This window comes from Lissotriton helveticus, chromosome 6 (assembly GCF_964261635.1).
Source record: "Lissotriton helveticus chromosome 6, aLisHel1.1, whole genome shotgun sequence".
NCBI lineage: Eukaryota > Metazoa > Chordata > Amphibia > Caudata > Salamandridae > Lissotriton > Lissotriton helveticus.
Window position 1 is genome coordinate 1,099,207,917 of NC_136067.1, and position 13,737 is coordinate 1,099,221,653.

General features: G+C 45.1%; 1 protein-coding gene across 1 annotated transcript in view; it reads left to right on the forward strand.

The window, feature by feature from the left end:
- LTBP1 (latent transforming growth factor beta binding protein 1) overlaps positions 1 to 13,737 on the forward strand; it is a 1,223,697-nt gene that overhangs the window by 547,478 nt on the left and 662,482 nt on the right. Inside the window, exon 5 of the mRNA XM_078648754.1 lies at positions 13,103 to 13,270. Coding sequence (XP_078504880.1) covers positions 13,103 to 13,270 — 168 coding nt within the window. The remainder of the gene's footprint in view (positions 1 to 13,102; positions 13,271 to 13,737) is intronic.

A 13,737-nucleotide genomic window follows, 5' to 3' on the forward strand; every position in this document is an offset into this window, starting at 1 on the left:
CTTGTCCTAGCCACTGACATACATTGAAAAGTGGGTGCTGCTCCTTCAAGTGTATGGTTTCCGAGTCGAGTAGAGGCTACCTGTTGTGACACCTCAGAGTGGCCATGCCGTGGGAGAAGCAAGAAACAGCAGACAGAGGGGAATATGTGAGGTATGGGGTAGAGAGGTCCTGGCCGCTACAGATTATGCTGGAGGCCATCTGAGAAGTGACCAACTACAATGACTGCCTGCAACTGGTCACCACGGGGTAATGGGAAACCATCAAGACTCAATGGGCAAGAAGAACACTCAAGCAACAATAGATATTGAGGGTTCTATACTATATACAACATGAAGTAACAGAAGGAGTGGAAGAGTGCATGTTGAGAAGGGCATGACTGGTAGTGCTGGACAGCCTTGTTCCCCACATGGTACAACTCGCTCACATGGGGCCACGGTAGGGTAAAACAAAAATAGGGCTTTGGAGTAAAGTCTGGTTCCTGGGGCTGCATGAAGTGGTGGAAGTGGTAGTCCGAGGGTGCATCTTGTGCCATGGATCTGGGCAATGGGACCCGTTAGTGCACATCATAACAGAAAAAAGGCCTGGGTGCCCTGGGCCTGTGCAAGCATGGATTTTGGCAGCCTTCCTCACTTGTTGATGGATGCCTTCTGGAAATACCCAGAGGTAGAAGTGGTCACCACATTGGCATCAAATTAGATCCTACCCAAAATAGGGAAAATCATGGCCACCCACGGTATCATTCGAGAAATTGGACAGATCATTGCCTCCCTTTTACCTGCCAAGAGAAGGCAGGATTTATCAAGTCACTAGGGGTACATCGCAAGAAAGTGACACCACGTTAGCCCCAAGCAAATGGGGAGGCTGAACACCTTAAGCTTACATTGGACAATGTGATTCAGATTGCCAAGTCAAGTGGTCAACTACTTAAACTGGCCATCTACTCATTCCTACGAGAATACAGACAAACACCCACGCCACGACAGGACCAGATATGATACACATGTGCAGGAAACAAATAGTTTGTCTGTCTGTCTGTCTGGTGTTGCAACCAGGCCACTTAGATGAATATGTTGTATTCCATCAGAGGAAGCAACAGAATGCCCAGGTCAGTCGACAGAGAGGAGCTTGAATATCTGACATTCAGATCGGATATGCAGCCTTAGTCAAAGACCATCACTCAGTCTGCAAGTTTTGGATGGCATTTCCCACAATGAATGGTGGTAAGAAGCTGTGGCACAATGGTAAAGACACGGAGAGGAGAGGAAAAAGTTACCTGAAACATAATTCTTCAAAAGATACCAACCACAAACAAGGGACCAGAGTAATACCCTCTGTCCCTGAGAAATCATCGGGCAATGGAGGAAAGAACTGGAAGTGAGTATTCTGAAAGCCCAACTCTAAGTCATGAAGAGGCAGACACCTGGAGAGAGAGAGATAGAAGGGACTAGTAACCACACTGGACATACACCTAATGATGGAGGTGAAACAAGAAGCAACACTGAGAAGTGGAATCTGCGATTCCCGAGTACTGCAACAATGCTATCAGCTGAGGAACAACCCAGCCCCGTCTACGAGACTGAGAGACCTAATTGTTTGAGAAGCTCTGATGCTCAGTTGTGTTTGTTGTTTTGTTGAGGGTGGGGAGGGATGTAATATAGCATGGACACTCCCGGAGTCAAGGAAGTGTACCAAAGGACCAGGGCAAGTTGGGTAAAGTTGATGGCGTGTTCTACATGCTGTTAGAAGAGTAATGATTGAGGCTGATATGATGTTAGCAAGATAATAAAGCAGCCTTGTGGGGCCCCAGCAGGAATTACCAACTAGATGCCTGTGTTAGTGTGTTATTGTACCATTTTTCTTTTTACAGATTTTTATATAGCGTGAACGTGACCCGAATTGGGTATCAGAGCGCTTTACATAGCACCAGTTGCATTACATGAGGACACATTCATTTTTGTTTGGCCCGGGGAGATTAAGTGATTTGTCCACAATCACAGGAAGTTCCGATTAATTGCCAAGACTCGAACCCAGTTCCCCAGATTCGAGGTGCTCCTTTCTACCATAGTACAGCAGTCTATGAGGCCTAGTTCCAGACCTCACCATCACGTTCAGTCTCCATGAGGGATTTAACATCTTTGAGGCAATCCAGGTGCTATATACATTAATGTAATCCCTGGCACTGTAGGCGGCTACTTTCTTGGTACCAAATAGGATTATGTTTACTAAAAGACAAAATGCTGTAAATTATAGGAGGTAAATTGAGGACCTACCCAAAAGTATTACAAGTGGACATAAGGTTATAATATGACGTAACCTGCAATGGTTACGTTTGAGGTTGTTCCAGTGCTGCATGCTGCTGCCATTATGAAAAACTGAAAGACATTAAATAGACTAGGTGCAGTACATGAGAACCTCAGGAAAAGAGGATATACACCTGTCGCCTATCACCCATCAGCACAGAAAGTGACATCACTGGATCTCCCATCATCACTTGCACAGGAAGCAACATCACTGGACTTCCCATCATTCATCTGCCCAGGAAGTGACATCACTGGATCTCCCACCATCCACCTGCGCAGGAATTGACATCACTGCAGTCCTGCTTGCTCCCAGGACCTATTTAATGTCAGCTGCAATGTGGATATGCATCGGATGCGTGAAGCTGGCATGCCCCTATCATGCCAAAGGTGCACCAAAAGTAAGCTTGTCTGCATCTGTCCCTGACTGGCCTGCACCCAGCATCAGAAACCCTGGTCTGTTCAACCCCCATTGATACTCCGCTGCCCTCCTCTGGTCACTCGACCCGGGACGCCGCTCCCCCTGCTACTGCCACACCAAATTGCACACAATGGTAGGAACTCTCACCTGTACCCACTGCTCATTATCCTGTAGTCATCTACCCACATATCACAGGAAAGCACCAGCAATGCTAGCAATACCCCCAACCAACAGCACACCACAGCAAACCCACACATCAACACTCACTCACATGCATGCCACCCAACGTATGTTCTCTTAACAAATCCAACCAAAATCTAGAACCTGCTGAGCAACGAAACTCCGGACCTCCTCTTCCTCATGGAAACCTGGCTCAACTCAACATTGACACCCATCATTCCTGCGGCAGTACCGGTGGGCTACAAGATTGCACGACAGAACCACCCTCACAATCCCGGAAGAAGGCTCACATTCGTCTAGAAGGTTTCTATCAAGTGGGCAACATCCACGTAGAGCGCCACTCCATTAATGGAACATCTGCACTTCAAACTGCAAATTTCTGAGAACTTCACAAGCCTCATTACTGATTACACCACTCCCCTCACTATTGACTTCAGAGCCTACAAACTCCGACCTTGCCGGCCTCAATTTCCACCTATAAGATACACACCAACCCCTTCTCCACAGCACTCCTCGAAAAACTGAACAAATATAGACTTACCCAGCTCATCACAGAACACCAACACACATTCCACAGGCACACACTGGACTCCATCTTCACCAAGAGCTTCAAATGCAACACCACTTTGCCGCTCACATAGACAGACCATGCCACCATCCACTTCAAAATCAGCACACCTCAAGTCAACACACCCACCAGCAAAAGTCTGCAAAGCAGCAACTGGGGCAAAATCTCAGAAGAAGACTGGGAAAACACTGATCAACCCCACGGACAACCTTAACAAGGACATTGCCAACTTCAACAACAAGATCAAAAACTGTGAAGACTCTCTTGCATCCATCAAACTGAACAAGCAAAGAAGATTCAGCAAGCATGTCAGCTAGTGCACAAAGGAACTCAGAGCTGTGAAAAGACACTGCGAACAGCTAGAGAGAAAATGGAGAGTCAGCCACAAAACCTTTGATAGAACCACTTTCAAGGCTGCACTCAGATGTTACCACCAGCAAATTGGAGACACTAAGAAAAGAGCGCTAGCTTAACACATTGAACAAAGCTCCAAAAGCTGCAAGGAGATCTTCTCAATTGTCAAAAACGTAACCACATCCTCTGCCTCCGTCAACATCACCCTCTCCCAAGAACTCTGTGATGATCTGTCAGACTTCTTCCACAGAAAAATCACAAACTCCTACAGCAAGTTCACACACCAACCTGATCCCAGTGATCTCATTGCCAACCTACCCATCACAAATCGAGACAGACATCTGACTGAATTGACAACCCTCACCAGAGGTGACTCAGTGACGACTATGCGGACAATCCATGTAAGGGCCCTATGGGATCTATGCCCCTGCCACTTCTACAAGCTGGGTGCATCACCAAACAATACCACCCTCACTTTCATCAAAAACACTTCCATCACATCTGCCGCATTCCTGGAAGACTGGAAGAATGCAGCAGTCAACCTCCTCCTCAAGAAACCATTGACTGATCCGAACCAACTCAGCAACGTCTGACCATACTCCATGCTCCCCTAACTAGCCAAAATGAAACAGAAGGACATTATTGAGCAACTCACAATGCACCTACCATTAAACCACCAACAGAAAACACTCAAGCAGGATTCAGAAAGAACCACAGCACTGAAACAGCACTCATCGCAGTCACAGATAACATCCTGACCATCCTGTACCAAAGAGAAACAGTGTCCTTCCTCCTGCTCGACCTCTGTGTGCCATTCAACACAGTTTCCTACAACACACTTGTTAGAAGGCTCCACAAGATTGGCATCCAAAGACCCACACTCAGATGGATCTCTTCCTTACTCACAGGAAGAACCCAAAGAGTCAGACTGTCACTCTTCACATCAGAGACCAAGAACCCCATATGTAGGGCTCGCCCCTCAGCCCCACCCTGTTCAACATCTACATGACACCGCTCGCCAACATCTTACGTTCCCAGAGCATCAACATAATTGTCTACACCAGTGACACACAACTCATTCTCTCTGAAACACAAGGCTACCATCACCAGAACCAACTTCACCATGTGCATGACTATGGTTGCAGAAAGTAAGAGTTCCAGGTGCTTGAAGCTCAGCTCGGACAAGATGGAAGTACTGGTCTTTGAAAATAACACCCTCACAGGGGGCACCGCTTAGTGACTGAGGGAACTAGGTTTAGCACTCTCCGACCACACCAGGAATCTGGGGGTCATCCTGGACAACAAACTCAACATGACAGCACACGTTAACACAAGGAGCGCCACCTGCTTCCACATCCTAGACGAGCTACGAAAAATCTTCAAGTGGCTGCCACAGAACACCAGACATACCATCATGAAAGAACTCTTCACTGACAGGCTTGACTATGGCAACACACTCTATGCCAGAATCTCCAAGCAGATCCTAGACAGACTCAGCATCATCCAGAACTGCGCTGCAAGACTCACACTCAACCTACCACGCAAAACCCACATCGCACCCCACCTCAGAGAGCTCCAATGACTCTCCGTTCTCAAACACTGACAATTCAAACTCCTCATGCACACCTACATCATCTTATACAACACTTGCCCAGCAAACATCAACAGCTGCATACACTTTCATCAGCCTAACAAACACCAATGCTCAGCCTCACTCTTACTCGCACACATTCCCGGCATTCACCAGAGCAGAACAATAGGTTGTTCATGCTCACACACTGCACCAAAAACATGGTTCGGCCTCCCACCATACATCAGATCCTCTTCCTCACTTCTTGAGTTCTACAAGAAACTGAAGATCTGGCTCTTTGAATTACTCTGAGGGAACACTCACCTATTCACCCACTCAAGTCTGTGAGTACCCTAGCAGGTGATTAGTGAGTTATACAAATAGACATAACATAAATCAGCATGGACAATATAGTAAATGCAATTATCAGCAAAATGCACTATGTAAAGAAATGATTCACGATGACTGTGCAGTGCATAATTTGTGCCGGTGGTTACACGCTGTAGGTACCGAACTCCGTTTTAAGAACCAGGACTTATTTGTCATCAGCCTTTAACTCAAAACAAAAGAGAGAAAGGCGGAACAACAGGAAAGAAGGATGGTAAGAAACAGAGGAAAAAAGCGACAAATTGAGAAATCAGGAATGATAAAGGACCTGCAAGAATGAGATAAGGAAAGAGGAACTGTGGGGTAGTGGTAAGGAAGAGTCATGAAGTAAAATCAAGACTACACATCGCCTGTGATGCCAAATGCTGTTGTTTCTGTTACTCGGAAACTAGAGCATTTGACAGCACAGTCGGAGGGCTTCTAAGAAAGACCTTGGGTCCCTGTACTTACTATTATTATTGCTTTCAGAAAATCAGGCACTGCTGTGTAGGCACAACGAGGAGAGATTCAATTTGAAAATATCAGGAGTTACTTACATTCTTTCCATCTACACCCATAGCTTCTTCAAAAATAACAGTCGTGTTGGACCATATTACAGAAGAAATGCCACAGATGGTACATTAACACAATTGAGGATACTGCACTGCCTGTTGGCAATCTCTGTGGTATTGTAATTACATGTGATCTTCTGCGGTAAAGACCAGTAGGAGTACATTTATCGTTGGCAGAAAACAAATTTCGTACAACTGGCATCTTATTCAGCCACAGAAAAACTAATTTTGTACCACTGGCATGTTTTTTAGCCACAACAGAGGAAGTAAAAAAGTACTTTTAGCGATAACTATAATGTTTGCCTTAACAGATGTAAACTGTTGGGGCAGGCATAATGCCAATGTACCACAAACGACTGCTCTGTCCTTACTTAAATGGTTGGTGACTGCAGCTAACTTTTATTTCTCGACGTAGCAACTAGTTCTAACGATTTGTCCTATCAGAACAGAAAGGTAGGGGCATATTACCAAGGGCTATTATCGCCGCTTTAGCGGGACTTTTTCCCGCTAATGCGGTGATAATGTTATCGCCCTATTACCAAGCTGTCGCTAACACCAGTTAGCGACAGCTTGTAGGCGATAGCGGGCATTTAGGGGCCCACTTTACATGTCAGCGATAATTATCGCTAATGACATGCAAAGTGGGCGTGCCAAGATGTTAGCGACTGAAAACAGTCGCTAACATCGCTATCTCCTAATACCTACAAAGGCGTAGTTTTGGAAATATTCACGCTAAGCGCGAATATCTCCAAAAGCTAACACCTGCCCAGAGCAGTTGTTAGCCATGTTATCCTATGGGAGGTGGATAACATGGCTAAGAGCATTGTCACGATAATGTGTGAATATCGCTGTATTTCCAGCGATATTCACGCATTTCGAATGATTTTTATCATTTCTGAGATAAACCTTGATGATAGCAAGGTATCTCAGCTATAAAAATCGTCGTAGCGCGGCGATAAAATTATTCCCGGTAACCCTGCTTAGCGATAAATATCGCTATTGCTAGGTAATATGCCCCGTAATTCTTTTCTGTGATTTTTTTTTGGGGTAGCATTTTACAGACATTTATGGTCGTAGATCCTTCACCAGAAGGGTGATGAATTTACTGCTTGTAGTAATGTTACTTCAGTGGTAATTAACCCAGCAGAGTAGACTTTGCCATTGGGCAGAATTTTCCTTTTCCGCAATGAGTAAAATTTTTATGCCAGCTGTAATTACCAAATGCTAGTGGAAAAATGTATACTGCCCTTTCTGTATTGAAGACACATGTGCTTATCATTTCATGGATTTGAAACTGATGGCACTGTGTCAAGGATCACTATCTAGAATTATTTGTAATTAAAATCATATTCGAAACGAACGTCTTAACCACTTAACGAAATACAAGATACTCCCACAAATCCTCGTTCAAACGTAAACCTTAATTATGAGTAGGTCATAAAATTCTGATCCCTGTGCAAGTTCCTATTTGCGCAGAGACGGAAATACTAAGGGCCTCATTTATGAAAAGGGACGCATCGCTGCGAGAAAACAGCTATGCGTCACTTTTCATTGCGCTCTCCTTGCGACACCAATGATGCGTCATACGACACCAATGATGCGTCATATTTACAGTATGACGTATCATGGTGTAAGGAGTTACAGATACGTCAGTAGTTCTGACGTATCAGTAGGCGCAAAAATGACGCATTGCTGGAGTGTCTCACAAAAGTAACGCAACTCCAGCAGTGGGTCATTACACATGGGCAAGCTCCATGTGAAATGTGCCTTTGTCAGCCTTACGCCTGCCATGAGGCAGGCGTATGATATTAACGCATTTGCGTCTTAGAAGTGGCGCAGTGAAATCTTATAGATTTCACTGCGTCCCTTCTATGACCCTTTCTTGCTTCAGAACGCCCCCTTGCATGCATTATACCTGGTGCAGGTGCATTATACCTGGCGCAGGTATAATGTTGCGCAGGGGTTTACAAAGTGACGCATCTACTTAGATGCGTCAATTTGTAAATATGGTGTAACAAGGCACATTTTTTACGCCGCTGGTGCATCACAAAAAGTGATGCACCGGCTGCGTAAAAGCGACGCAAGGGCTCATAAATAACCCCCCCCGAGTACCTTGGTAATTACTGCTCCGCCAGCAATTTTCCTCTGGTAAATTGTGACAGGTCAAACTGCAAAAATTTAGTTGGGAAAATGCAGAATAAGTCAATACTTGAGGGAATATGTGCAGTAAGCACCTATTTTTGCTTGCAATTCCCTATTTTGAGAATGTCAACTCAGAAAACTAGGTTATTTGCTGCACCTGGTAAACACTGCATCCCGCCGTATTGGTATTTAACTGAAGCACTCCTAATCAGTGCCTTAGCATTGACATTTAAAAGTTGAAAGTCATTTGCACGAACTTAAATTGTCCAATGACATCCTAAGTCAAGCAGTGAATAACCTCAGTGCAAGGCAATGTTGCCTGTTCAACAGTTGTGGTTACTGCCATAGCAGACAAAACAATTTGCAAACCCACTTTAGCTTCACCAGAGCCCCTAGAGATCAGACCCCAGGCTACTTTATATGCGCTTGATTCTATAAGAGTCCTCCATTTATGCTGGTGACCACCATCTCGAACATTGGCCCAGATACCACACTATGCTCATCTAAAAACTTGACACCTCAAAGCTGATAATCCACGGTCTCTATTAAGATTAGGATGCCCTTTAAACCAGGCAGTCCAGGACAGTACGCTTACTCCATCTATAGGAGCATCTTGTCTGTGTCCTTGCGCCATGGTTTCTTGGGCTAGATTTGTTACCTTATGGTGGACCACATGAGGGCAGGGTCTATGTCCTGAGGTCTGGGGCTTGAATTATGCTATATCCCCATAACGTGTAGACAAGAAAGTAGGGTCTGTCCATGAGAAATTCTAACAGTTGGTCTGTAGCCCCATTTGTGGGGGTTGCATTTATTTAATACATTTTAGATATATCGGAACTCAGTGATCGAGTGACCTTAACTCATTAGTAAGGATTTCTGCAGGCTCCCTATAATTGCGTGGCAGGATGGTTGTTCCTTTATTTATTCCTTGATGGTGGTATTCTGCCTTAATGCCTCCCTTTCAGAAAATCCCAAATGGTTCAGAGGCCCCTTCTCCTAGGGATCAGGACCCCCTTCTCTCGTTTCTTAGCATAAAGTACCTATACCTTGAAAGGGTACTGATCCCGCAGGGGTCTCCAACCAGTAGCTCGTGAGCTTCTGTAGCTCTCCAGCTACCTCTGAGTAGCTCACATTTGTGCAGTCCTTCTTATTAAATGTGAAAGCTTTTGCTTGGTTGAATTAATATACATATAACAAAATTGAAATTAAACAACACTAATAATATTAGTAGCTCTCAATGGGTTTCATTGAAAATAAGTAGCTCTCAGTCAGAAAAAGTTGGAGACCCTTCAGTGTACAGTGAACCAGAACCAGACAGTACCACATCTCTGGTCTACAACTTGAATTTTGTCTCAATGTTATGGACGGATCGGTATGGCCTAAAATATTTTGAAGCACTCTTTAAATTGCAAGGCCAGAACAGTGGCACTAGTAGGATAGTGTCTATTCTGTGAGTACTACATCCCTGACCTCAGATTTTATTACCTGAATTCTAGAGAGAGCACTAATATATATTTTGCCTCAAGATGGGGCTCTCCTGAAACTCTGCTCAGCAGTGATGGCTTGCTTTACTTTGTACTTTGTTCCATTCTTGCATATTCAATAGGGGACACCCATGGACATGGACCACATACAGTTTACATGCACCTTTAGGGCATCATTTCGGGTTTGGGGGTACCTGAAAATGCTTAGTCTCTAGAAGCTCTAAATATGGAGTTGTCTCCTCTGTCTGAATTTCTCTCACCATTGGGAAAATGTTATAGAGGACATTCCACCAGTGGTTTCTATTCTATGTTTAGAGTTTCCTCCAGAAATTAGAGGATTTCCTGTCCCCTCCAGAACTCCAAATAATGCTCTCGGCTGTTTCCTTGGTCATTCATCTTCACATTGTGCCACATTCGACTGATAGCCCCTGACTGCAGAGTTATGTGTCTGATCCCCATTAAACACCACTTTCTGAAATGTAAACGCTGTCTACAGTAAAGACTTACTGTTGGACAATTGCTTCTACAGGCTAGGCTTGGCACAGTGGCTACCTTTGCTTTACAGTGGATTCCATTGCCCTCCTTCTGGCATTGAAGAGTACGTATAATGATAGTAAATGGGAATTACTCATGGGGACCCTAACCAAGAAGTTATGTGCTCCATCCACGAAAAACAATTCTGACTTTAAAGCATTAACAAGTGCATTCTGCCAAATTGCTGCTACAATTGGTTTAGTTAATGGGCTAGAAAAGACCAAGGGTTCAGGTCCCTGATTTGCTCACATATTGTTTGATATCTGAACTTCATGGCATATAGCCAAAAGGCGAACATTAGAGGCCATTATCACCCAATAGTGGCTGGGGTGGCACTTCTTGGAAGCCTATTGGTACACCAAATACCACACCTGATATCGCTCAATGTGTCAGGAGGACACTAGAAAGCCTTGTCCATTCGTTGAGGGTAGGGATAGTAGGAATTGGTCTATTGTATGACATGTGCCAAAAGAGACATTGCAAGGTGTTAGTGGGGGAGACATGGGCTTGCACGGTGTCATTTGAAGCTTGGGGGCCTCCCTTCCTAAAAGAGAGATTAGGTGAGGCAATCTAAGGAGAGAACATTTACTTTAGAGAGACAGTATTCTTACTATGTGTAACCAACATTCACCTTCAGTCCTAATTGGGCCTAAAATGGAGAAGCGAGAGTTTCCAATAACCAGAAACAACTTGTCGGATTAAACAATAGCACTGTAGACATGTGGTGTTGCTAATAACGGTACAGATGGTGCAGTGACACTGGGGGTAAGAGTTGTGAGGGACCCTCTGCACCACAATTATGATTGCCTTTTAGTGCTCAACTAAGGGACAGTGGGGGAGGGGCAAGTTCCTAGCTTGCTTTGGTACTCATTGCACCTTTGCTACACAACTGTTGCAGATCCAGACAGAATGGCTTTCTCAGCTTCACTGTTCAGAGAGCTCTGCTCCTGCGCGCTGTGCCTCTCATGTTCTTTGGATGCCCTCCTCTCCCGCTCTTTTCTAGACGGACAGGTAGATCGAGGAGCACTGAAGGAACAAGCATTTTCAATGAAATAGGCCTTGCGTTTACGAGAGTTTGAGCTATTGGCATTGTAAATGACAGTGCCTTTTACTTATATGTTGTTTTTAAAACAGATAAATAAAAGGCATTGTCATTTACAATGCCAATAGCTTAAACTCTTGCAAATGTGAGACCTATTGCATTGCAAATGCATGCCGTGCTATTAAAATAAAAGAAAGCATCAGGAGAGAGTGCAAGAGCAGGCAGGACAAAGCTATTTGAGAAAATAGTGCTCGGAGGCTGTAATTAAAGCCTACCGAGTAACAACAGACCTAACAGAGGGTGTCGCCTTTGGAGGTTACAAAATGAAACAAGACAGTTCTAAGGAGGGACTACTAAGCCTTTTGACCAATGAGCAGCCACAGTTTACAGTGGACAATGACACAAGCCAATGAAAAGTACAGGCAGAGAGTGGGCAGAGCTCCAATTCGCTACCTGAATACAGCATGCCTCACAGAGCAGCGCATGCACAGGCTCGACCTAAAACACAACAGATGGAGGAAGACACAGGAAGCCTACGCCTAGCACATCCGTTTCCCAGTGTGACACAGGCCGTTTCCTAGTGTGAAATACCCAGCAGCCCCACCCTTGCCTCATCCTCTCTTTCGTAGTGCTTTTTCCTTAGCTTTGCGTGTTAACTACCTTTGAATCTTGTGTATCCAGAAAAGATGTTTTAGGGAAAGGGTGCACTTCTCCAAACAAGCGTTTCACAGACTGCTGGTGTGAAAAGTCGTTTGCAGTTGAACTATCAGGAAATAACCATGCTATAGCTAGATTGTTCTTTTCCCTGAGTTTCAATTATATAGATTGATACAGAGTTTAATGTTTCCAAATTATGAATAACCCATGTCACGTGTCGCATGTTTTCCAGTGGTAAGAGCAGGGACGCACCGAAAGGGCCCGAAGCAGCCTAACACACATAAATAAAATCATGTTCACATATAAGTGCTTTCTAGTTTGTTTAACTTCGGCCTTGATACAAAAAAAAAATCCACTTGTGTAAACCCACAGGGAAGAATATTGCCAACAAGCTGTGAAAAAAAAGTAACTGAAAAAAAATGCAACCGCCGTCCAGGCAGCTGCGTCACAGGGTTTGCTCATTGCGGGCTGGGGTGCCAGGAGATCTGAGACAGATGTTTTCAGACATGCCGCATGCCTAAAACATTTCCAGGGCTCGGGCCGCAGCGGGGTGACTCAATGGCTTCAGGAATAGCACAAATATGTGTAGGACGACCCAAAAGGTTTTATTCCCCCGTAGGTGCGCGGCCAGCCTCTCCGCGCTCCCTCTGCCTGCTCGGGCGGCCTATTTAAGCTGTCAACTCCTCAGTGCTGGTCTTTGCCTGCCCGAGGAGAGAGTGCACGCTCTGGGACACACGGTCCCTCTCCAGTGGCTTGTCTGTCACAAGTACCCCACGCCGTCTGGTCTCATAGGCCGCAATCCACCCTTTGCAGATAGACCTCTTGCACTTTGCGCCGCTTAGACATGGAAAGGAAGTCAGTGGATGCCCGACTGATGTGTCTGCTTCTCTTCTTCTCCCTCACCCCGCCCGCAGTGGTGAACCACACCGGCCGCATCAAGGTCGTCTTCACGCCCAGCATCTGCAAAGTGACGTGCACCAAGGGCAACTGCCAGAACAGCTGCGAGAAGGGCAACACCACCACGCTGATCAGCGAGAACGGCCATGCCGCCGACACCTTGACGTCCAACAACTTCCGAGTGGGTGAGTACCGGAAGGGCGGGGCCTGTCTCTCTTTCCACTCGGTCTACAATGCATTACCTGTTCATGCTTGGGTGTTTGGCCCATCCTTTAGAAAGTCAGCTAGTAGTGGTTTATTATTTACGTTGTGCGCTCTTTTGACTCTACGACATGCCTACATTGGTAGGGGTATGTCTTGGCCAATTTGTAAATCTTTTATATAATTATATTTTAAATGTTGCAGTATGATATTATTCCATAATATGTTAGATACTGTGTTATAGTTTCTCCTGGAAAGAAACTGATTCTGTGTACAACTTTCTGCCCCTCATTGGGCCTGTGGTGCTATAGAAAGCTGTTAATAAAGAAAAGTGTTGTGGGGCATATTTACAAGCCCCTTTCGCAGCCGGTGCGTCACTTTTTGTGACTCACTGGCAACACAGTGTGCTGCCTGATATTTACAAGGCCACGTAAAGCTATCATGCAACACT